At 45.3% G+C, this 25,388-nt stretch overlaps 1 protein-coding gene and 1 long non-coding RNA gene across 5 annotated transcripts in view; one reads left to right on the top strand and one right to left on the bottom strand.

The window, feature by feature from the left end:
- The window catches only part of PRC1 (protein regulator of cytokinesis 1), a 30,128-nt gene extending 6,723 nt beyond the window's left edge, over positions 1-23,405 (top strand). Inside the window, exons 2-15 of one of the 4 annotated variants that reach the window (XM_025392591.1) lie at positions 3,318-3,450; positions 4,313-4,435; positions 7,105-7,338; positions 7,417-7,587; positions 8,056-8,205; positions 8,702-8,849; positions 9,809-9,945; positions 12,579-12,674; positions 14,514-14,660; positions 14,883-14,993; positions 18,966-19,076; positions 19,830-20,006; positions 20,333-20,374; positions 22,240-23,405. In XM_025392591.1, coding sequence (XP_025248376.1) covers positions 3,318-3,450; positions 4,313-4,435; positions 7,105-7,338; positions 7,417-7,587; positions 8,056-8,205; positions 8,702-8,849; positions 9,809-9,945; positions 12,579-12,674; positions 14,514-14,660; positions 14,883-14,993; positions 18,966-19,076; positions 19,830-20,006; positions 20,333-20,374; positions 22,240-22,311 — 1,852 coding nt within the window. In that variant the 3' untranslated portion in view covers positions 22,312-23,405. The remainder of the gene's footprint in view (positions 1-3,317; positions 3,451-4,312; positions 4,436-7,104; positions 7,339-7,416; positions 7,588-8,055; positions 8,206-8,701; positions 8,850-9,808; positions 9,946-12,578; positions 12,675-14,513; positions 14,661-14,882; positions 14,994-18,965; positions 19,077-19,829; positions 20,007-20,332; positions 20,375-22,239) is intronic. The other 3 variants (XM_025392592.1, XM_025392593.1, XM_025392595.1) reach the window with 3 other exon arrangements.
- On the bottom strand, positions 161-23,074 carry LOC112629094. The gene is made up of 4 exons (XR_003120529.1): positions 22,763-23,074; positions 6,996-7,131; positions 4,673-4,759; positions 161-517 (listed from the first exon to the last, which is right to left on the bottom strand). It is a non-coding gene; the product is annotated as an uncharacterized LOC112629094 (long non-coding RNA).
- Positions 23,406-25,388: the final 1,983 nt, after the last annotated feature.

Genomic DNA, 25,388 nt, shown 5'->3' on the forward strand with positions numbered 1-25,388 from the left:
GGCGTAAACCCGGGAGGCGGAGCTTGCAGTGAGCTGAGATCCGGCCACTGCACTCCAGCCTGGGCGACAGAGCCAGACTCAGTCTCAAAAAAAATAAAAATAAAAAAAAAATAAAGTGAAGGGAGTACAGTAAATTCTTTTAAACATTTGTCAGTATTTGGGTCTTGGTATGGCCATCTGGTATAGGCAACAGGTACTTGTGTAGAAATGTTTCTTCAACAAGAACAGGCAACCTCTAAACTGGGATTTCGTGGCTGGAGATATTTTGGATGTGAATGTATTAACAGTTTTGGAGAGACACATTGTTAGAGATCTAGGCTGGTGACTTGTAGAACCACCGAAAGCTCTGAGACAGAAAGGGGCTAATGAAAGTCTCTAGCTCCAATTGGGTGTGGACGGCACACAAACAGCTAAGTGTTTAAGTGATTTGCTGCAGGCTTCTCAGCTGACTGGAAGCAGAGAACATCTAGATTGCAGTTTCTCTGGTGCCAGGGCAGTCTTAGTTGTCCTGTTATATCTAAGAAAAGGGAGAAAAATTTCTATTCTTTAAATGTTCTGTAAATCAGACTAATGGTTCTAATTTTTAAAGTAAACTTTTCTTAAAAGATACAGAAGCCAGTTAAATTTGTATTTTAGATAAATAATTTTTTGTTAAAATAAGCTTTTGGTAATTGAAGAATAACATACATTCAGAAACATACAGAAATCAAGTGTAAACTCAGTGAATTTTTCACAGCTGATGCACCTGTGTAAGCAGCAACCCAGAAGCCCTCTACCAGTCACTGCCCCCTCTGAGCCAAAAGAGCCACTATCCTGACTTCTGAAAGCATAGATTAGTTTGGCCTGATTTTTTGTTTGTTTTCATTTTTGAGATAGGATGTTGCTTTGTTGCTCGGGCTGGAGTGCAGTGATCACAGCTCACTGCAGCCTCATCCTCCCATGCTCAAGCAATCCTCCCACCTCAGCCTCCTGAGTAGCTGGGACTATAGGCATACGCCACTGCGCCCAGCTAATTTTTTTTTTTTTTTTTTTTGATAGACACAGAGTCTCACTGTTGCCCAGGATGATCTCAAACTCCTGGGCTCAACCAATCCTCCTGCCTCGGCCTTGCAAGGTGCTAGGAATATAGGCGTGAACTACCACGCCTGACCAGTTTTGCCTGTTTTTGAACTTTATGTCAATGGAATCACATAGTGATACACACTTGCGTATCTGGTGGCTTTTGCTCAACCTAAAGTGTTTTTTTTTTCTTCCTCTTCCCCTTACAACTTTTTTTTAAGTTGTTTGACTTCATTAAAAAAATGAAAAGATTTGAGGTATAATTCATACACAGTAAAACGGACTCACTTTACAGGTAGTTTCAATTGTATACTGTTATATAATCACCATCAAGATCTAGAACTATTTCATCACCCCAAAAAGGTAAAATTTAAAAATAAATAAATAAAATAGAAAAATAATAATGGCTTTCCATGTCATGTGTAGTGTGTTCATTTCCTTTTTTGAGACAGTTTCGCTCTGTTGCCCAAGCTGGAGTTCAGCGGTATGGTCTTTGCTCACTGCAACCTCGGCTCACTGCAAACCCCACTTCCCGGGTTCAAGTGATTCTCCTGCTTCAGCCTCCCCAGTAGCTGGGATTACAGGCGCACCACCACACCCAGCTAATTTTTTGTGTTTTTAGTAGAGATGGGGTTTCCCCATGTTGACCAGGCTGGTCTCAAACTCCTAACCTCAAGTGATCCGTTCCCCTTGGCCTCCCAGAGTGCTGGAATTATAGGTGTGAGCCACTGCACCCAGCCAGTTTGTTCATTTTCATTGCTGTATTATTGCACGGTAGGAATGTACTATTCGTTCTGTTGATAGACATCTAGGCTGTTTCTGTTTCCATAATATTATGAGTAGTGCTTCTCTAACCATTCTCATATGTGTCTTTGGTGAAGGTATGTGTTCATTTCTGCTAGGTATGTATGTAGAGGTAGAACTGCTGAGTTCAGCTTTAGTAGATAGACTGCCAACAGTTTTTAAAATAGTTGTACCAATTTACACTATGCCATCAGCATATGAAAGTTCTCACTTTTCTATATACTCACCAACACTTAATGTTGTCTTTTTAACTTTAGCCATTCTTTGAGCTGCTGGTTGTAATTTAAGAAGAATAGGCTGGGCGAGGTGGCTCATGCCTGTAATCCCAGCACTTTGGGAGGCCGAGGCAGGTGGATCACTTGGGGTCAGGAGTTTGAGACCAGCATGGCCAACATGGTAAAACCCCATCTCAACGGCTTTTTAACTTTAGCCATTCTTTGAGCTGCTAGTTGTAATTTAAGAATACTAGGCTGGGCGCAGTGGCTCTTGCCTGTAATCCCAGCACTTTGGGAGGCCAAGGCGAGTGGGTTTTTGTGTTTTTGTAAAAATACAAAAATTAGCTGGGCGTGGTGGCGCATGCCTGTGATCTGAGCTACTTGGTAGGCTGAAGCAGGAGAATCACTTGAACCTGCCAGGTGGAGGTTGCAGTGAGCTGAGATCATGCCACTGCACTCCAGCCAGGGCAACAGAGTGACACTCTGTCTCAAAAAAAAAAAAAAGAAGAAGAAGAAGAACGAAAAAATAAATAAAATAAAAAGGCCAGGCACGGTGGCTCACATATGTAATCCTAGCACTTTGGGAGGCTGAGGAGGGAGGATCACTTGAGGCTGGGAATTCGAGACCCGCCTGGCCAACATGGCAAAACCCCATCTCTACTAAAAATACAAAAATTAGTTGGGCGTGGTAGCGCGTGCCTGTAGTCCCACCTATTCGGGGGCTAAGTCAGGAGAATCATTTGAACGCAAAAGGTGGAAGTTGCAGTGAGCCAAAATCGCACCACTGCACTCCAGGCTAGGCGACAGAGCAAGACGCTGTGTCAAAAAAAAAAATACAAAAAAAACCCAAAAAATAGTAATAAATTGCCAGATATTTTTGTAGGAGTTTCTTACCAGCAAGTTCTTGTGTTAGTTTATTTTACCAACATTTTTGTCTGGTTTTTCTTTAGTAAAAGTATTTATAATTCTGTATTATACTTCCATAGGTAGATCATTGTTGAAAGTCCAGAAGGTTGAGCTTCCATGATGTAATATGATATGAAATCTTGCATTGCTAGTGGTATTTGGTAGGAAAAGGGATGGGGAGTGGTTAAAGGTGAATTAAGCTGAATGCCTGTTTTCAATTTGTTTTTTTCTCGAGGCCACGGAGAAGCCAGTCTTTTTAGTTCTTGAAAATAGTGCTTTTAGTCCGGAGGCTGTGACTGATGTAACTAACAGGTCTTAGGTTTTGGTTTTCAGTGAGGTGCTGGCGGAGGAGTCCATAGTATGTCTGCAGAAAGCCCTAAATCACCTTCGAGAAATATGGGAGCTAATTGGGATTCCAGAGGACCAGCGGTTACAAAGAACTGAGGTGGTAAAGAAGCATATCAAGGTGGGTTGAATAGTACTGGTCTCTGCATTGGACCTGGGTAAGGATGTTGGTGTCTCACCCGAGATAGCATGCAGAAGGGACATGTGATCATCAGCATTGGGATAGCACAGGCTCTTCCTGTTTGGTTTGGTTTGGTTTTGAAGTCCCTTCTTGAAATTTGAGGAGGCTGGGCGCGGTGCCTCACGCCTGTAATCCCAGCACTTTGGGAGGCCGAGGCATGTGGATTGCTTGAGGTCAGGAGTTCAAGACCAGCCTGATCAACATGGTGAAACACGGCCGGGCGCAGTGGCTCAAGCCTGTAATCCCAGCACTTTGGGAGGCCGAGACGGGCGGATCACGAGGTCAGGAGATCGAGACCATCCTGGCGAACACGGTGAAACCCCGTCTCTACTAAAAAATACAAAAAACTAGCCGGGCGAGGTGGCGGGTGCCTGTGGTCCCAGCTACTCGGGAGGCTGAGGCAGGAGAATGGCGTAAGCCCGGGAGGCGGAGCTTGCAGTGAGCCGAGATCACGCCACTGCACTCCAGCCTGGGCGACAGAGCGAGACTCCGTCTCAAAAAAAAAAAAAAAAAAAAACATGGTGAAACTCCATGTCTACTAAAAATACAAAAATTAGCCAGGCATGGTGGTGAGCACCTGTAATCCCAGCTACTCGGCAGGCTGAGACAGGAGAATCTATTGAACCTAGGAGGTGGAGGTTGCAGTGAGCCGAGAACGTGCCATTGCACTTCAGCCTGGGCAACAGAGTGAGACTCCGTCTCAAAAAAAAAAAGAAAAAAGAAATTTGAGGAGTTTGGTATTGGTGTTGGGAGGCTTTTTTCTCCATTGCCCCAAACTTACGGACTGTTTTCCCTTTTGTAGGAACTCCTGGATATGATGATTGCTGAAGAGGAAAGCCTGAAGGAAAGACTCATCAAAAGCATATCCGTCTGTCAAAAAGAGCTGAGCACGCTGTGCAGCGAGTTACGTGTTGAGCCATTTCAGGTCCGTGGCAGCCCTCAGGGTCTCTGGGGATCTGTCTGAGGCCTGAGATTTAGGAAGTAGTGTTGACTTGGGCCTGCAGATGGAAGGCTTCCTCATAGGGATGGAGCTAGACATGAGAAGTGGGGAAAACATGCTGGGCGTAATTAGGCCCAGCAGAGTAATTCTCACCTCTGTAGAGAGTTGCCCTGGTAAGAGGTGAAACAACTAATAGATGATCAAAAAGAAGCTGCTGTTTACCATAGTTTTGCTTTGTAGGGAATATTAATTTTTTTTAATAAACTCTGAGAAAAAGGTAGGCATAGATGGTGTTGCACTGTTCTTTCTCTGAAAGAAAATGAAAACAGGAACAAAGTAATGATAAAAAGGAATACTACGAAAAAAACAAATCTTTGTGGGTTTTATCATACCCAGAAGCTGCATACCACTGAACCAGCCAAAATAGCTACTTCAGAAGAAATGTCTCAAAAGCTGGAATATTGGGAGTGCATAGTCCAGTTCAGAGCATGCCATGACATCCATCTGGGTATGGAGCTGAGAAGTGGCTATATTGTGGTCCACTGCAAGTCAGGGACTTGAGTGAGGACACCAGAAAGGATGAAATGAATAACAGATGGGGTCCTGAAAAATCTCTGCTTAGAACCAGTAAAAACAGTGCCAGGATCATAAAAATTCAGACAGATGTGGAGCTTGGAAAGATAATGAGTACATCCATAAGGTTCTCAGGTCCCTCTTCCTGTTACAGGAAGACCTGCCTGGGTATCTATTTGGAGTTAGCTTAGGAGGGAGACCGCCTTTAAAGGGCAAAGGATAATTCATACCTGGTAGCCAAGAGCAATCAGGCAGAAGAGAACATGAAGTGGAGCTTCCTGGAGTCAACATAAATTTCATAAATATAATTGATTTTGGACATAGTTTCTCTTTCTTTTTTCACATTCAATGTGAAATTGGGCGAGAAGTGAGGTGTACAATGATATATCTCCCTTAAGTTGCCTGATATTCCTAGTTCACAATGTTAAATGAAATTGTGTAAATTTATAGGACATATAGGAAAAATTTTTATGTCCTATAAAAAAATGCCACTTTTTTTTTCTTGTTAACCAATTAGGAGCAGAGCAGGGACTACCAGAAGGGTTTTTGTTGGTAAGGTGAGACGATGTTCATAGGATTAGCAGGGTGAGTATTTAGATATGAGCTAGGCATGCCACCCTACAGCTAACCCAAAGGAAGTTTTCCAGCCAATTTACGCATTTATTTATTTATTTATTTAGAGACAGAGTCTCGCTGTGTTGCCCAGGCTGGAGTGCAACGGTGCAGTCTCGGCTCACTGCAACCTCCACCTCCCGGGTTCAAGCGATTCTCCTGTCTCAGCCTCCCAAGTAGCTGGGATTACAGGTGCCCATCACCATGCCTGGCTAATTTTTCTATTTTTAGTAAAGAGGGGGTTTCACCATGTTGGCCAGGCTGGTCTCCAACTGCTGACCTCATAATCCCAAAGTGCTGGGATTATAGGTGTAAGCCACCGTGCCTCCCAAAGTGCTGGGATTATAGGTGTCAGCCACCGTGCCTGGCTGCCAACTTACACTTTTTATAAAAGTGCCTAGTGCGGCCGGGCGCGGTGGCTCAAGCCTGTAATCCTAGCACTTTGGGAGGCCGAGACGGGCGGATCACGAGGTCAGGAGATCGAGACCATCCTGGCCTGACACGGTGAAACCCCGTCTCTACTAAAAAATACAAAAACTAGCCGGGCGAGATGGCGGGCGCCTGTAGTCCCAGCTACTCGGGAGGCTGAGGCAGGAGAATAGCGGGAACCCGGGAGGCGGAGCTTGCAGTGAGCTGAGATCCGGCCACTGCACTCCAGCCTGGGCAACAGAGCGACACTCCGTCTCAAAAAAAAAAAAAAAGTGCCTAGTGCCTGGAGTAGTCTAATCATAGAGAGAAAAGGTAGAATGGTGGTTGCCAGGCTTGGAGAAAGGAAAAAAATGGGGACTTATTGTTTGAGTATGAAGTTTCACTTTTGCAAGAGGAAATGAGTTTTGGAGGTGATGGTCATGATTGCACAGCAGTATGACTGTACTTAATACCACTGAACTGTACACTTAATGGTTAAGATGATAAATTTTATGTTATATGTATTCTTTTTTTTTTTTCGAGACGGAGTCTCGCTCTGTCGCCCAGGCTGGAGTGCAGTGGCGCGATCTGGGCTCACTGCAAGCTCTGCCTCCCTGGTTCACGCCATTCTCCTGCCTCAGCCTCCCAAGTAGCTGGGACTACAGGCGCCTGCCACCTCGCCCGGCTAGTTTTTTGTATTTTTTTTATTAGAGATGGGGTTTCACCGTGTTAGCCAGGATGGTCTCAATCTCCTGACCTGGTGATCCGCCCGTCTCGGCCTCCCAAAGTGCTGGGATTACAGGCTTGAGCCACCGTGCCTGGCCTATGTTACATGTATTCTACCACAAGTTTTAAAATTGGAGGAAAAAGTACCCTATTCACCTTTCCTCACTGGGACCTTCCTTTGGAAACCCTCTTTATGCCATATTCTGTTGACCATGAGTTGACTTACTTGTAAGTTTAACTGAAAGTCTGTCATCCAAGCCTTCTTATGTTATCCTTCTCTTCCTTTGAAGGAATTCTCTTGGAATCTTGTAACAGTGGTACATTGTCTTATTCAGGAAGAAGGAGAGACAACCATCTTGCAACTAGAAAAAGATTTGCGCACCCAGGTGGAATTGATGCGAAAACAGAAAAAGGAGAGAAAACAGGAACTGAAGCTACTTCAAGAGCAAGATCAAGAACTGTGTGAAATTCTTTGTATGCCCCGCTACGATATTGACAGTGCCTCAGTGCCCAGCTTAGAGGAGCTGAACCAGTTCAGGCAACATGTGACAACTTTGAGGGAAACAAAGGTACACTGCCTACATTTGTACTTCCTAAAAACCACTTTGGTTTTCCTCTAGGTATCTTGTAATTGCTTTGTTTTAAAGGCTTCTAGGCGTGAGGAGTTTGTCAGTATAAAGAGACAGATCATACTGTGTATGGAAGAATTAGACCACACCCCAGACACAAGCTTTGAAAGAGATGTGGCGTGTGAAGACGAAGATGCCTTTTGTTTGTCTTTGGAGAATATTGCAACACTACAAAAGTTGCTACGGCAGGTACTGTCTTCTCAAATTATGCCCTAGGATCTCCGTAGTATATAGTTTGAAAAAAACTGACAGCTGTTTCTTCAGTCTTAAATAAGGAGACAATGTAAGATGAGAGAATGAGGGAAGATAAGGATAGTAATATATGATATACAACCTTGATTTTTGTTTACTAGTTAAAAAAGCTTTATATGTAGCTCCAAGAAAATGAAATTATAGATGAAATAACATTAGTCATTTGAATTAGATTAGTGTTTAATTAAAATTGTTTTCAGTTCTAAATTTGAATGCTATTTCTTGGAGTTCGAGATCCTGACAGCCTTACAGCTTGTGTTTAGGAGGCATGAAAACATGCTACTTTGAGTTCTCATGAAAGTGCCTCCTCTACCCGTGGGTCCAGATGTTTCTTTGCGGGAGGCCAGAGGGTTAGCCTCTGTGCTGCTGCTTTGCTGTGAGTGACACTGGCTTTCTGTGCTGTAGCTGGAAATGCGGAAATCACAAAATGAAGCAGTGTGTGAGGGGCTGCGTGCTCAAATCCGAGAGCTCTGGGACAGGTTGCAAATACCTGAAGAAGAAAGAGAAGCTGTGGCCACCATTATGTCTGGGTCAAAGGCCAAGGTCCGGAAAGCGGTAAGAAACCCAATGGGTACTGGGTCAGAGTCTTCTCTTAGCACTTCTGTGTTAGTCATAAAGACTGTTGATTTGGCCTGGCGCAGTGGTTCATGCCTCTAATCCCAGCACTTTGGGAGGCTGAGGTGGGTGAATCATTTGAGATCAGGAGTTCGAGACCAGCCTGGACAACATGGCGAAACCCTGTATCTACTAAAAATACAAAAATTAGCCAGGCGGTAGTGGCACATGCCTGTAATCCCAGCTACTTGGGAGGCTGAGACAGGAGAATCGCTTGAGCCTGGGAGGCGGAGGGGTGTAGTGAGCCAAGGTCGTGCCACTGCACTCCAGTCTGGGCGAGAGAGTGAGGCTGTGTCTCAAAAAAAAAAAAAAAAAATTGATTTATAACACCTTTGTGGCTTTGCATTATAATTTTACTTAAAAGGGAGGGAACTTTTGCAAACTTTAGTGAATATAAAAGTATGACAGTCACCTTTAACAAGTTTCTTTCTTTCAGCTGCAATTAGAAGTGGATCGGTTGGAAGAACTGAAAATGCAAAACATGAAGAAAGTGATTGAGGCAATTCGAGTGGAGCTGGTTCAGTACTGGGACCAGTGCTTTTATAGCCAGGAGCAGAGACAAGCTTTTGCCCCTTTCTATGCTGGTTAGTACAGGAGTGAGGTCTTTGGTTTGTTTGTTTGTTTGTTTGGAGACAGGTCTTACTCTGTTGCCCAACCTGGTCTCAAATTCCTAGGCTCAAACAGTCCTCCTACCTCGGCCTCCCAAAGTGTTGGGCCACCACACCCAGTCAAAAGTGTGGTCTTCCTGTGGCCTGCTCACTAGTTTTTAAGACATCCAGACATTCAACAGGAAGTATTTCCTCTTCTGAACAGATAAAGCCACCTTTTCAAGACATTTAGCATAATTGCCATTCCTGTATGAAAAAGTATTTGCAAATATTATTGGGAAATACTCGTCTCTTGCTTTCTGAAGCAATATGTCACTGTAGCTTCTAGCTGTGAAGCTTAAGTTTTTATCAGGTGCTTACTTTTTGCAGGTGCAGTGTCAAACCCTTAATATTATTTCACAGAATCCTCATGTCAAGAGCTAAGGATACTAAAGCACATAAATACTGAGTAACTTAACCCAGAGACATACAGTGGTAAATGCCAGAGCCTATGTTTGGGCCAAAAGGAGCTTGACTCCTGGAGCCCAGTGGATTTCTAGTCTGAACTGAACTGAATATAAAGATGAAGCTATCCCAACTAAATTCAACAGATGTTTTTGCACATTTTCTGTGATCCACCCCTCTACTGGCTGGGCAAGACAGAAAAGAAGAATATGAAAGAAACCGAAGACAAGGCAAGAGATGATGCAGATTTTTGACAACATTATTTTAGTCTCTATCCTAGTCTCTTAGGCCCTAGTCCCTCAGGCCGATTGTGACAAAGCTGGTTTTTATTAACCACTATATATCTATTACACGCACACACACATGCCTCTTCCTGTATCAGTTTACTATAAGGAAAGAATCTATTTCCATTTTAGTGAATGGATGATTTGTAAAATTCGATACTAAACACTAGAGGAATTGTTTTAAACTACTGGGCCTATATTTTGCAGAGGACTACACAGAAAATCTGCTCCAGCTCCACGATGCTGAGATTGTGCAGTTAAAAAACTACTATGAAGTTCACAAGGAACTCTTCGAAGGTGTCCAGAAGTGGGAAGAAACCTGGAGGCTTTTCTTAGAGTTTGAGGTATTGCCCTAGTTTTTGTGTTTTTGTTAAGAAACCATGCCATGTACGGAATCAGTCCAGTTAGCTTTGTTCTTTGCCAGGCTTTTGATACACCATCTTTAAGTCTCTCTAAATTTCTGCTGACCCCTCTATTTGGTAAGCTTATCTGCAGGGTCTTATAAGAGAAAAGCCCAAAATTAATGGCTTAAATAAGGTTGACATTTCCTGCATGAATGAGGTTCAGAGGTGGGCAGTATGGGGCAGGCATAGCAGATCTGCACAGTGAGCAGGGCCCCAGGCTTCTCCGGCCCAGGGCGCTCCCCCACCACTAAGGGTGGACCTTATTCTCAGGGCCAGGATGGCTGCTACTAGAGCTCCCACCCTGATGGCACATTTTTTTTTTTTGGAGGTGGAGATTTGCTCGTCACCCAGGCTGGAGTGCAATGGCGCGATCTTGGCTCACCACGACCTCCACTTCATGGGTTGAAGCAATTCTTCTACCTCAGCCTCCCCAGTAGCTGGGACTACAGGCATGTGCCACCATGCCCGGCTAATTTTGTATTTTTAGTAGAGACAGGGTTTCACCATGTTGGCCAGGCTGGTCTCAAATTCCTGACTTCAGGTGATCCGTCCATCTCGGCCTCTCAGAGTGCTGGGATCACAGGCGTGAGCCACTGCGCCTGGCCCCTGATGGCACATTTCAGACAGTGTGGTGGAGGAGGAACAAAGAAGGCATTGCCCCTCTCTCCTTCAAGAGCTCTTCCTGGCTCTCTTCACAGCACCGTGGCTCACATGCTATCAGCTGCTGGTGAGGCTGGGTGAATTGCTGCCCCAGGTAAATTCTGGTTCTGTTACTAAGGAAGGAGAGAAGAATGGATGTTGGGGCAGGCAACTAACATATTCTACCATTCCAGCTTTTGCTATTTACTTAGAAAATTGCATGGGTATTGATTCCTTTTCTTCTGATAGGCAGCACGGATGGGTTCCTTCAGAGCATTTTAGAGCTCAGGGACTATGGTGAGGCAAGTGAGGCGTGTAGGGCACAGATTGAGGGACACCTTGTTCTTGGGTTCATGCTGGCCCTGTTAGAGCTCACAGGGCCTTCAGAGAATCTGAATTCAACTCCTTCAAGTTTACAGGCAGCAAACTAGGACTCAGAAGTGGAGAGAACTATGGGATATCTTACAGCTGTTTAAGAACAGATGTCGGCTGGGCGCGGTGGCTCACGCCTGTAATCCCAGCACTTTGGGAGGCCGAGGCGGGCGGATCACAAGGTCAGGAGATCGAGACCAGGGTGAAACCCCGTCTCTACAAAAAATACAAAAAAAATTAGCTGGGCGTGGTGGCGGGCGCCTGTAGTCCCAGCCAGTCAGGAGGCTGAGGCAGGAGAATGGCTTGAACCCGGGAAGCGGAGCTTGCAGTGAGCAGAGATAGTGCCACTGCACTCCAGCCAGACTCCGTCTCAAAAAAAAAAAAAAAAAAAAAAAAAGAACAGATGTCTTTGTCCTCAGTTATTCTTTACTTCTGGTTACAACAAAAAGAAGACTAAACATAAATAAGGAGGCCGGGCACGGTGGCTCATGCCTGTAATCCCAGCACTTTGGGAGGCCGAGGCGGGCGGATCACAGGTCAGGATATCGAGTCCATGCTGGCTAACATGGTGAAACCCTGTATGTAATAAAAAAATACAAAAAAATTAGCCAGGCATGGTGGTGGGCGCTTGTAGTCCCAGCTACTTGGGAGGCTGTGGGAGAAGAATGTCATGAACCCAGGAGCCGGAGCTTGCAGTAAGCCCAGATCAAGGCACTGCACTCCAGCCTGGGTAACAAAGCAGGACTCCGTCTCAAAAAAAAAAAAAAAACTATAAATAAGGAGCTAAGGCAGCAACCTTTGTTGACATGCCAGTATTTAAGAAGAAAACAAGAAATGAATTACCATCCTGTCTAGTAACGATTGGCTATCACCAATCAAGCAGTATGGAAGGGAAACAATTTAATTTTCAAGAATGTCTTCTAAATTTTTCTGCTTATGTGCCCCTATTTTTGAGTATACATACCTAATTTATAATTACAAGCTATATACTTGCATTACTGTTCTGATATACTATATATGTTCTAAAAGAAAACACATGCTGGTCCAAGAGTAGTGGCGTTTATAACTCAGTGATCACAGCCAGTTACAGATTTGTTCCTGTCCCACTGCATTACTTGACTAGAAAGAAGACGACAGTAAAAAACAGAAAAGTTAATAAAAAGTTAAAAAGGATGAGAAGCTTTAACTATTTATTTTTATTTATTTATTTATTTTTTGAGTCTCACTCGTTGCTCAGGCTGGAGGGTAGTGGCGTGATCTCGGCTCACTGCACGCCACCCGGGTTCAAGTGATTCTCCTGCCTCAGTCTCCCAAGTAGCTGGGACTACAGGTGACTGCTACCAGGCCCACTAATTTTTTTACTCTTAGTAGAGATGGGGTTTCATCATGTTGGCCAGGCTGGTCTCGAACTGTCGACCTCAGGTGATCCGCCCGCCTTGGCCTCCCAAAGTGCTGGGATTATAGGCGTGAGCCACTGTGCCCAGCAAGAACAAAGACTCTTAACAGAAGTTATTGGTCTCATGGTGCCAGGCTTTCTACTAATTAAAATGTACTTTTCACAGAGGAAAGCTTCAGATCCGAATCGATTTACAAACCGAGGAGGAAATCTTCTAAAAGAAGAAAAACAACGAGCCAAGCTCCAGAAAATGCTTCCTAAGGTAATATTATTGCTAAGGGTTTTTGGTGCTTGGTTACAAAGATACCTCACTATTTGTATGTCTTTTTCTTTCTATTGTTTAGCCCCAAAATGATTTTCTTCAAAGCTTAGGCAGAGATAATAAGTTATATATTCAGTATACGCAACTGTGTATTAAGGCGTATTCGTTTGCTAGGACTGCCATAATAAAGCACTACAGGCCGGGTGTGGTGGCTCACGCCCGTAATCCCAGCACTTTGGGAGGCTGGCGGATCACGACGTCAGGAGTTCAAGACCAGCCTGGTCTCTACTAAAAATACAAAAATTAGCCAGGCATGGTGGCGGGCACCTGTAATCCCAGCTACTCAGCAGGCTGAAGCAGAGAATCGCTTGAACCTGGGAGGCAGAGATTGCAGTGAGCCAAGACTGCGCCACTGCACTCCAGCCTGGGCAACAGAATGAGAGACTCCGTCTCAAAAAAAAAAAAACCACCAGAAAACACTACATACTGGGCAGCTTTGACAACAGCAACTTATTTTCTCACAACTCTAGAAACTGCAAATCTGATGACAACATGTCATTGGCAGAGTTGGTTTCTTCTGAGGCCTCTCTCCTTGGCTTTGTAAATGGTCGTCGTCTTCTCCGTGTCTTCACATGGTTTTCCCGTGATATGTGTGGCCTAATTACTCCCAGTCATATGAGATTAGGGCCCACCTAATGACCTCATTTTAACTGAATTCTTTTTTTGTTTCTTCAAGAGATGGGGTCTTGCTATGTTGACCAGGCTGGTCTTGGACTCCTGGCCTCAAGCAATCCTCCCATCTCGGCCTCAGGAATGCTAGGATTATAGGAATGAGCCAGCACACTTGGCCTTAATTCTCTTTTTAATGATGCTGTCTCCAAATACAGTCACAATCTGAGGTACTGGGGGTTAAGGCTTCAAAATTTGAATTTGGGGAGAAACACAATTCAGCCAGTTACATAAGGAAAGCCTTTGAGAGAGAGAGTCCTGTGGGCTTCATTACCATTTTCCACTTTGATAATACCACCATTTTTTTGAGTTAAGTCAGGGATATCATTTCAAAACACTCTCATTTAATAATTCATCTATTCCTCACAACATCCCTATGAGGTTGGTATTATTTCTATTTTTACAGATGAGGAAACTGAGGTACTAAGAAGTTAGGTAAATCTGGCCAGGCATGGTGGCTCACTCCTGTAATCCCAGGGCTTTGGGAGGCCAGCAGTTCGAGACCAGCCTGGCCAACATGACGAAACCCCATCTCTACTAAAAATACAAAAATTAACCAGGCGTGGTGTATGCCTATTAATCCCAGCTACTCAGGAGGCTGAGGCACAAGAATCGCTTGAACCCGAGAGGTGGAGGTTGCAGTCAGCCGAGATCGTGCCACTGCACTCCAGCCTAGGCAGCAGACTGTCCCAAAAAAAAAAAAAAAAAAAAAAAAAAAAAGTTACATAAATTTGCTCACTGCTTCACAGCCAGTAAAGACGGTGATTCCAGATTGAACCCCATTATGTCTGATTTCAGAGTCCTGCTCCTAATGTTCACTGCCTATTTCATATTGCTGATCTTTACTGTGCTGCCTCCAACTTCAGGCGCCAAAACCTTAGTGGTCAAACTTTGGGTTCTTGCCATTTTCCACTCTTGTATGTTGTGTGAATGAAATGTCCCCGGGCTTTGATTTCTGGTCACTCTGACCTGTACCTATGTGGGCCCAGCTACCTGAGATGAGGCTAGTGATGCTCTGGGGAGGAGGAGTCACTCTCTAGAGAAATCATTTCATTTGGGCTTTACACTAAAGAGTTGAAGTAATTAACATGTCCTTATTTCTGGTCTCAGCTGGAAGAAGAGTTGAAGGCACGAATTGAACTGTGGGAACAGGAACATTCAAAGGCATTTATGGTGAATGGGCAGAAATTCATGGAGTATGTGGCAGAACAATGGGAGATGCATCGATTGGAGAAAGAGAGAGCCAAGCAGGAAAGAGTAAGTGTGAACGTGAACACAAATTGGGATAAGAGGAAGATGGTAATCTGAGCAGCCCAGAGTCTCTGCCAGGGACCAGGGTTTGTTGAATAGGGCGCCTGTGGCAGCTCTTTTTAGCTCTAGCTGCGGAGACATGGGCGGAGACATGGTCCTGCTTCTGTTGCCATCCCAGACCTGCTGTCTTCCTAAGATGTATCACTGTTGCTTCTGACTTTCACGCAGCAACTCAAGAACAAAAAACAGACAGAGACAGAGATGCTCTATGGCAGCGCTCCTCGAACACCGAGCAAGCGGCGAGGACTGGCTCCCAACACACCGGGCAAAGCACGTAAGGTAAACACAAGGCTTACGGAAGCACTGATTTCAAGGGAGTAGGTGAGGGTAGTCCCAGCCACCTCTTTGAACGGAGCCAGCCCCTCCATACCCGTAGGTATTTCTAGTCAGGTGGGACGAGAGACAGAAAAGAAATAAGACACACACAAAGTACAGAGAAAGAACAGTGGGCCCAGGGGACGAGCGCTCAGCATACAGAGGACCCACACCCGCACCGATCTGAGTTCCCTCAGTATTTTTTATTATTTTCACTGTCTCGGCAAGGGGAATGCAGCAGGAGGACAGGGTGATAGTGGGGAGAAGGTCAGCAGGAAAACATGTGAGCAAAGGAATCTGTGTCACAAATAAGTTCAAGGGAAAGTACTGTGCCTTGGATGTGCATGTAGGCCAGATTTATGCTTCTCTCCACCCAAACATCTCAGTGTAGTAAAGGGTAACAGGACAGTATTGCCGCCAGCATATCTCGCCACAGGGCGGTTTTCTCCTGTCTCAGAATAGAACAAATATATGATCGGGTTTTACACCGAGACATTCCTTTCCCAGGGGCATGCAGGAGACGGAGGCCTTCCTCTTTTACTAATCCTCCTCAGCACAGACCCTTTACAGGTGTCGGGTTAGGGGACGGTCAGGTCTTTCCATTCCCACAAGGCCCTATCTCTGGCTGTCTCAGTGGGGGAAAATACCTGGACAATACCCAGGCTTTCTTGGGCAGGGGTCCCTGCAGCTTTCCGCTGTGCATTGTGCCCCTGGTTAATCGAGAATGGAGAACGGCGATGACTTTTACCAAGCATACTGCCTGTAAACATACTGTTAACAAGGCACATCCTGCACAGCCCTAAATCCCTTAAACCTTGATTCCATACAGCATGTTTTTGTGAGTACAGGGTTGGGGCTAAAGTTGCAGATTAACAGCATCTCAAGGCAAAACAATTTTTCTTAGTGCAGATCAAAATGGAGTTTTTTATGTCTTCCTTTTCTATATAGACACAGTAACAGTCTGATCTTTCTTTTCCCTACATCTCTTGCCCTCTGTCCTGCAGAGAGGGGAAAGGGTTCTTCTGTCCCTTCATGTCAAGTCCACTTGAGAGTGAATGGAAGGCTAAATAGCGGCTTATAGTGACAGTCACAGAGTGGCCAGCTTTGGTGTCTGCGCTTGAGTCCTTGCATTAAATTTGAGGGGTGGGGGGGAATGATTGCTAACATTCTGGTAATGATGAAAAGAAAGCTTCATTGGTTTTCCCGAAAACCTGTAATGCTGTTTTCCCTGTAAGGCCAAGAGGTGGCCATGTTGTACCATGTGAAAAACAACGTTCGTGCTTACTTACTAAATGAAACATGTAATGATTCTTCATCTGTACAGCACAAAGTCAGAGAGGACTTTATTATTTATTTTTATTTTTTTGAGACAGTTTCTCTCTTGTTGCCTAGGCTGGAGTGCAATGGCGTGTTCTCAGCTCACTACAGCCTCTGCCTCCTAGGTTCAAGTGATTCTCCTGCCTCAGCCTCCCAAGTAACTGGGATTACAGGCATGTGCCACCACGCCCAGCTAATTTTTTATTTTTAGTAGAGACAGGGTTTCTCCATGTTGGCTAGGCTGGTCTTGAATTCCTGACCTCAGGTGATCCACCCACCTCTACTTTCAAAGTGCTGGGATTACAAGCGTGAGCCTCTGCGCCTGGCCTACTTTTTTCTTTTTGATAAATAAAAGCATTATTTCTTCTCCCTACTCATATTTTATAACATAAATTATTTTTAGAGAGCGTCTTGCTCTGTCGCCCACACTGGAATGCAGTGGTGCCATAATGGCTCACTGCAGCTCAACCTCCTGGGCTCAAGTGATTCGCTAACCTCAGCCTCCTACGTAGCTGAGACTTACAGGCACATGCCACCATACCCAGCTAATTTTTTTTGGGGGGGGGGGGCGGTTGAGTTTTAGTAGAAACGAGGTCTCACTAAGTTGTCCAGGCTGGTCTCAAACTCCTGAGCACAAGCAATCCTCCTGCCTCAGCCTCCCAAAGTGCTGGGATTACAGGGGATGAGCCACTGTGCCTGGCCTAAAATGTGTGTGTTTTTTTTGTTTTTGTTTTTGAGATGGAGTCTTGCTCTGTTGCCAAGCTGGAGTGCAGTGGCGTGATCTCGGCTCACTGCAACCTCCGCCTCCTGGGTTCAGGTGATTCTTGTGCCTCAGCCTCCTGAGTAGCTGGGACTACAGGCCTGTGCCACCATGCCCACCTAATTTTTGTATTTTTAGTAGAGATGGGGTTTCACTTTGTTGGCCAGGATGGTCTCAATCTCTTGACCTCAGAAGATTCTCCTGCCTCAGCCTCCCAAAGTGCTGGGATTACAGGCGTGAACCTCCACCTCCCGGGTTCAAGCGATTCTCCTGCCTCAGCCTCCCGAGTAGCTGGGATTACAGGTATGCGCTACCACACCCGGCTAATTTTTTATTTTTAGTAGAAATGGGGTTTCTCCATGTTGGTCAGGCTGGTCTCATACTCCCGACCTCAGATGATCCACCCACCTCGGCCTCCCAAAGTGCTGGATTGCAGGCATGAGCCACTGTGCCCAGCTCCCTAGAGTTTTTTTAATTAAAAAAAAAAAAAGTGCCGGGCGCGGTGGCTCAAGCCTGTAATCCCAGCACTTTGGGAGGCCGAGACGGGCGGATCACGAGGTCAGGAGATCGAGACCATCCTGGCTAACACGGTGAAACCCCGTCTCTACTAAAAATACAAAAAACTAGCCGGGCGAGGTGACGGGCGCCTGTAGTCCCAGCTACTCGGGAGGCTGAGGCAGGAGAATGGCGGGAACCCGGGAGGCGGAGCTTGCAGTGAGCTGAGATCCGGCCACTGCACTCCAGCCTGGGTGACAGAGCCAGACTCTGTCTCAAAAAAAAAAAAAAAAAAAAAAAAAAAGTTTTGGCTGGGCGCAGTGGCTCAAGCCTGTAATCCTAATACTTTAGGAAGCCAAGGTAGGGGGATTGCTTGAACTCAGAAGTTCGGAGACTAGCCTGGGTAACATGTTGAAGCCCCATCTCTACTAAAAACACAAAAATTAGCTGGTTGTGGTGGCACACACCTGTGGTCCCAGCTACTGAGGAGGCTGGGGTTGGAGGACTGCTTGAGCCCAGAAGGTTGAGGCTGCAGTGAACCAAGATTGTACCACTGTACTCCAGCCTGGGTGACAGTGAGACCCCCATCTCAAAAACGTTTAGAGCTCTTATTAGCATATAAGTTTTGACATATGTACATTTACATAATGAAACTGTCACCATAAGTTAGATAATGAACATTTCCATGGTCCCCAAAGTTTCCTAGTGCCTCTTTGTATTACCTCCCTCCTTCTCTGGCTCCTGATTTGCCCCCAGCCTCTAGCTGTGGCAAGTAAGGATTTACTCTTTAACTACAGATGTTTGCATTTTGAAACATTTTACATAGAATCCCGCAGTATATATTCTTTTTTGTCTAGCTTCTTTCATTTAGTATAGATTCATCTCTGTTGTTGAATGTATCAAAAGGTCACTCCTTTTTACTGCATATCAATATTCATTCCACTGTATGAATTTGCCACAGTTTGTCCACTTACCTGCTGATGGGTATTTGGTTGTTTCCAGCTTTTGGCTGTTGCAGGTAGCTGCTATGAACATTTACATCTAAGTCTTTGTATGGATCTCTGCTTTCGTTTCTTTTGGGTAGAGACACCTGAGAGTAGAATGGCTGGGTCGTATGCTAGATGTCTTGTGCCACAGTGGTTGTACCATTTTACATTTCCATTTGCTGGATATCAATAGGCTTTGAAAATTTTCCACAGGTTTCTTCAAACCTATGCAGTATTAGACACAGCAGGCCCTTTACCATGTAAACCCATCTTCCCTGGACTGCCTCCAATAGTCATTTCTCTGTAGGGTAGAGATGGGTTGTTGGAAATGCTGAGGATGTTACTGCACATAAGTAACCCGTGTGTTCTTCTCTCTAGCTGAACACTACCACCATGTCCAATGCTACGGCCAATAGTAGCATTCGGCCTATCTTTGGAGGGACAATCTACCACTCCCCTGTGTCTCGACTTCCTCCTTCTGGCAGCAAGGTTAGTATGCCCTGTGTCTAAGCACATCCTCACATGCATCCCTAGCCTGTTCACCCAGAGGCCCCACCTACTTGTTCTGGATTCTAAGATCCCTGGATTTGGTTCTTACTTACATGCTGAGAGTTGACAGATATAAGCTAGCTCACCATTAAATAATGGTCCAAAATTAATGTGCAAAAAAAGAGAACAGTCACTCTGAGCCCCACTAGTATCATGAGAAGCACTGGGATGTCTGGGAAACTGAAGATCAAGCAGGGTCACTGTGGACTCAATTCCAAGCCGACTCAATTCCAAGCCCAGTCTTCAGCTGGTATGGAGCTAGGTCCCCTACATGTGGGTTCCAGCCCAGTGAAACCAGATCACTAGACATGCCAAGTACTCAGTAGAGATGTTGAAAAGTATGTGGTAAAGCACAGTCTTTCAAATATTTTATTAGACTATGCACAAGATAGGTGTTCTGTAAATCAAGAATTCATATTTTAAAAAATTTTTTTCTAGAGATGGGGTTCTGTTATGTTTCCCAGGCTGGTCTTGAACATGTGGCCTCAAGCAATCCTCCTGCCTTGGCCTCCCAAAGTGTTGGAATTATAGGCGTGAGCCACACCCAGCCCCATATATATATATTTTTTTAACTAAAAAGTATAGGATTATAGACATGAATATAAAGATAGTCTCAGCCGTTGACCAGTGCAGGTATTGTGTGTGCACGTTCATTAGGAGGAGGATACATGGATCTCTTTCCTTTCTCTGCAGCCAGTTGCTGCTTCCACCTGTTCAGGGAAGAAAACACCCCGTACTGGCAGGCATGGAGCCAACAAGGAGAACCTGGAGCTCAACGGCAGCATCCTGAGTGGTGGGTACCCTGGCTCGGCCCCCCTCCAGCGCAACTTCAGCATTAATTCTGTTGCCAGCACCTATTCTGAGTTTGCGGTAATTCACCTTTTCTAATATCTACCAGTCTCTGGGGAGCACACAGTTGGGGCAGAGTGGGTATCTTCCCAGGGGCACCCAGGCTGTTAGCTAGGGCAGCTACCTTGGAGGCTGAGAATCCCTTTCCTGCTTTGACCATGGCGGGGTGGGTGTGATTTAAGGGGGGGTTGTATAGGAAGGAAGTTGGCAGCAGCAACTAGACATTGAACCTGGATCCTTCTGCGTAATATATACCATTCCCTGGCTGCGGGAGGCAACCCCTCTATCACTGCCCTGGTGCTCTCTTGGTGGAGTTCTTGGTAATTGTCTCAATTCTTTGTTCTTAGAAGGATCCGTCCCTCTCTGACAGTTCCACTGTTGGGCTTCAGGTCTGTATGGCAACCCCTGCACGTCCCATGTCCCTTTTCCAAACTGATCTGTCATCTGCTGGCTTCATTCATCTGGGCACAGGGCTACACTAACCAATAATCTCGGCAGTGTTACAAAGGAAGCAGGAATTCCTATCATGGACTCAAAAAAAACACATCTGATTTACATTCACAACAGATTAATAAGAAAATTTGTTCAGACTTGAATTGGATTCTCAGCCCCTAAAGTCAGGCAGTTTTAAATCGTGTTTTAACAGAAAACCTTGACCCTCCCCAATTGTGACATCAAAGGCCTGCAGTAGCTGGAAAGAATAGAGGCCCCATCACATGGGGAAGGGAGCCCCAGCTGTGTGCTGCCTACAATGAGGCTCTTGGCCTGTGTGCTGATTATTTCCTGGAGTATATGCCTTCCTAACCTCAGGGCTCAACTGCCAGCTCTGTCTATTCTCAGCTAGCTAATGCCGATTTCCTCACCTTTGCCTCTTTCCATACATTGAGCTACTGAAGCATAGATGAAGCATTGGAAGCAAGTTTTTCCAGAATGCTCTTCACTTCCTAGTATCCTACTCTATATCTACTAACACCTAATTACACTGCCTTTTACTTAATCTATCTTCTCTTCTCTCAATATTTTACTAGCAAGAGGTGAGGATGTCCCTCACCCTTGAGGGGATGTTGAGTTAAACCCCTAGCCTGCCTCCCCTCTTAATTGCTGCAGGGATGGAGAATGGAACAGTTGGCCAAGGCTGCAGCTAATTTTAATCACTGAAACTGGCTTCCTACTCCAGCAAGTTTTTCAAATTACATGGCTGGTGGTGCTTCTACCTATAAAAGTGGGTGTGTGTCACTCTGGCTGACTGCTGGACAGAGGTCCAGCTTTCTCTTTTTTGCTTGTTCAACCAAGGCCCATTTTATCTAGTTGAGGCTTAAATGTACCTGCCTATCTCTGTGGCTAGTCCTAGGTAGGTTCATCTGGTTTGGGTTGCTATGGCTGATAGACTCCACCAGGCAGCACCAAAGCCGGCAAACTAACCTCTGCTAATATCTGTCTTTCTCAATGGCCATTCATGCTTTATCTTTTGCTGCTATACCATGTGCTCCAGCATGAGATCAAATCACCAGCAGGTTACAAGGCCTCAGCCCCAGGGATTGGTAGATATATGTTCTGGCCCATTGTTTTATAGAGGGCTTCAGGAGACCAAAGCTTGTTGCCTACTTGACGACTCTAAAGTAGCTTTGTGAAGTAGAGTCATGCCTCACTTATGTTCTGAGAATGTGTGGGGCAATTTCATTGTGCACATATCAGTGTGTACTTAACAGTCCTAGACAGTACAGCCTACACACCTAAGCTATATGGTATGGCGTTTTCCTCCTAGGCTACAAACCTGGGCAGCATGTTACAGAAAGAATACTATAGGCAATTGTGGGGTTTTTTGATTCAGGCTGGGATACTGTAGGCAGTGGTAACGCAATGGTAAGTATTTGTGTATCTAAACATAAGAAAAGGTACAGTAAAAATACGGTATAATCTTATGGGACCACCATAGTGTATGTGGCCTGTTGCTAACTGAAACGTCATTATGTGGTGCATGACTGTATGAAGGATTTCTCTTCTCTGAGGTGTAACAGAAGGGACTGGCTGAGGAAAGGGATCACAGGCATGCGTGTACATGCACTCTGTCTATGACTGATAGAATGGTGCTCAGAGTTCTTCGCCTTTTACTCCTAACGCAGCCTATGCCAGGCTGGGGATCTCAGAGAAACTGCCTTCAAGGGACCTTTTGCTGACACTTAACCATACTTAGAAGGGTGGGGCATGTGTAATAGAGGCAGTATTGCCACTGATGTTATTTATTTTTCAACAGCGAGAACTTTCAAAGGCTTCCAAATCTGATGCTACTTCTGGAATCCTCAATTCAACCAACATCCAGTCCTGAGAAGCCCTGATCAGTCAACCAGCTGGGGCTTCCTGTGCCTAGACTGGACCTAGTTATATGGGGGTGACCGTAGTTTTTCTTCAGCGTAGGCGTGCTTGAAACCCTGGACAGGTTCCATGACCATGGGCCTAACTTAAAGATGTGAATGAGTGTTACAGATGAAAGTCCATCATAGGTTTGGTGGTCCTAGGAGACTTGGTTTTGACTTAAATACATTAAAAGTTTATGGCAGGAAGTGCAAATTTTAGCATATGGGGCCTGACCTCTACCACATAATTCTACTTGCTGAAGCATGATCAAAGCTTGTTTTATTTCACCACTGTGTAGGAAAATGACTGACTATGCCCATCCCTGGGGTAATTCTGGCATGTATACCTGTAACTAGTAATTAACATCTTTTTTGTTTAGGCATGTTCAATTAATGCTGTAGCTATCATAGCTTTGCTCTCACCTGAAGCTTTGTCCCCACCACACAGGACAGCCTTCCTCCTGATGAGAATGTCTGTGTGTCTGAAGTTGAGATGGCCTGCCCTACTGCCAAAGAGGTGACAGGAAGGCTGGGAACTGCTTTGTTAAATTGTGTTCAGTTCTGTTACACGGTGCAATGCCCTTTGTTGGGGGTATGCATGTATGAACACACATGCTTGTTGGAATGCTTTCCTCAGCGTTTGTCCCTGGCTCCCATCTCCCCATTCCTGTGCCTACTTTGCCTGAGTTCTTCTACCCCTGCAGTTGCCAGCTGCATTGGGAGTCTGTTTGTTCCAATGGGTTGGGCTGTCTTTGTCGTGGAGATCTGGAACTTTGCACATGTCACTACTGGGGAGTTGTTCCTGCTCTAGCATCCACGATGAGATGCCCTCTTTACCTACCCTCTCAATCACTACTCTTCTTGAAGCACTATTATTTATTCTTCCTCTGTCTGCCTGCAGCAGTACTACTGTCAACATAGTGTAAATGGTTCTCAAAAGCTTACCAGTGTGGACTTGGTCTGTGTCAGCCACACTTGTTTACTCATACAGTACGTGTCCTGTTTTTAAAATATAAAATTATTCTTAAAAATAAATTAAAATCTGTATACTTACATTTCAAAAAGATACAGTGTGGTGTTTCCTTTTTATCCCCAGTCACTTTTTGAGTTGGTTGGTCTGTGTGTAAAAAACAGAAACAGAAAAAACTAAAAGAACCTCCTGGAAATTTTTTTTTTGAGACGGAGTCTTGCTCTGCCCAGGCTGGAGTGCTGTGGCACGATCTCGGCTCACAGCAAGCTCCGCCTCCTGGGTTCATGCCATTCTCCTGCCTCAACCTCCCAAGTAGCTGGTACTACAGGCGCCCGCTACCACGTCCGGCTAATTTTTTGCATTTTTAGTAGAGACGGGGTTTCACCTTTTTAGCCAGGATGGTCTCGATCTGACCTCATGATCCACCCGCCTCGGCCTCCCAAAGTGCTGGGATTACAGGCGTGAGCCACCGCCACCGCGCCCGGCCTCCTGGAAATTTTTAGTCAGGAATCTGATTTTTTTTTTTTTTTTTTGAGTCTCACTCCATCGCCCAGGCTGAAGTACAGTGGCACTATTCTGGTTCCCTGCAACTTCTACCTCCCAGGTTCAAGCAATTCTCCTGCCTCAGCCTCCTGATTCGCTGGAATTACAGGCACGCATCACCACACCTGACTAATTTTTATATTTTTAGTAGAGACAGGGTTCCACCATGTTGGCCAGGCTGGTCTTGAACTCCTGACCTCAGATGATCTGCCTGCCTCCCAAAGTGCTGGGATGACAGGCATGAGCCACCACACCTGGCAGAGTGTGATTTTTAAAATACTCTCTGGTACATTTCTAAATTAAGAATACCTCCCCGGGCGCAGTGGCTCAAGCCTGTAATCCCAGCACTTTGGGAGGCCGAGACAGGCGGATCATGAGGTCAGGAGATCGAGACCATCCTGGCTAACACAGTGAAACCCCGTCTCTACTAAAAAATACAAAAAACTAGCCGGGCGAGGTGGCGGGCGCCTGTAGTCCCAGCTACTTGGGAGGCTGAGGCAGGAGAATGGCGTGAACCCGGGAGGCGGAGCTTGCAGTGAGCTGAGATCGCGCCACTGCACTCTAGCCTGGGCGACAGAGCGAGACTCCGTCTCCAAAAAAAAAAAAAAAAAGAATATCTCTTATTCTAATTTTTTGTGAGAAATATAAAACCTAACCCCTGATGTGTAAAGAGCAAAGGGAGTCCTAGGAAGCTTCTGGCTTCAATGTCATTTGTCTCAATATGGGGAGGCTGCCCAACTTCAACAGCATTACTGAGGGAGGATGGATATAAACTGTACACATGTGAAGGGTAAGACAGAAAAACCATCACTACAGTCAAGTTAACCACGCATATATACCCCAGAAGTTTCCTCCCACCCCTTTCTCATTCCTCCTTCCCAGCCTCACCCTGCACAGCAACCACTGATTTTTTTTTTTTGACATGGAGTCTCGTTCTTGCCAGGCTGGAGTGCAGTGGCGCGATCTCAACTCTGCCTCCCAGGTTCAAGGGATTCTCCTGCCTCAGCCTCCCGAGTAGCTCGGACTGCAGGCGTGTGCCACCACACCCAGTAAATTTTTGTATTTTTAGTAGAGACAGGGTTTCACTGTGTTAGCCAGGATGGTCTCGATCTCCTGACCTCATGATCCGCCCACCTCAGCCTCCCAAAGTGCTGGGATTACAGGCATGAGCCACTGTACCCGGCCCACCAATTTCTTTGTTACTACAGATTAGTTTGCATTTTCTACAGGTTTATTTATTAGGTTTATTTTTCACATTTGGCTTTTCTCCAGTTTTTGGCTATTAAAAATAAGGCTGCTATCAACATTCATATACAAGTTTTTGTATGGATATATATTTTTTTCTGGATAAATACCTAGGAGTGAAATGGCTGGATCACATCTGTGGTAGGTATACACTTAACTTTTTAAGAAATGCCAAACTGGGCTGGCATGGTGGCTCATGCCTGTAATCCCAGCACTTTGGGAGGCTAAGGTGGGCAGATCACAAGGTCAGGAGTTCAAGACCAGCCTGGCCAACATGGTGAAACCCCCGTC

This window comes from Theropithecus gelada, chromosome 7b (assembly GCF_003255815.1).
Source record: "Theropithecus gelada isolate Dixy chromosome 7b, Tgel_1.0, whole genome shotgun sequence".
Classification (NCBI taxonomy): Eukaryota; Metazoa; Chordata; class Mammalia; order Primates; family Cercopithecidae; genus Theropithecus; species Theropithecus gelada.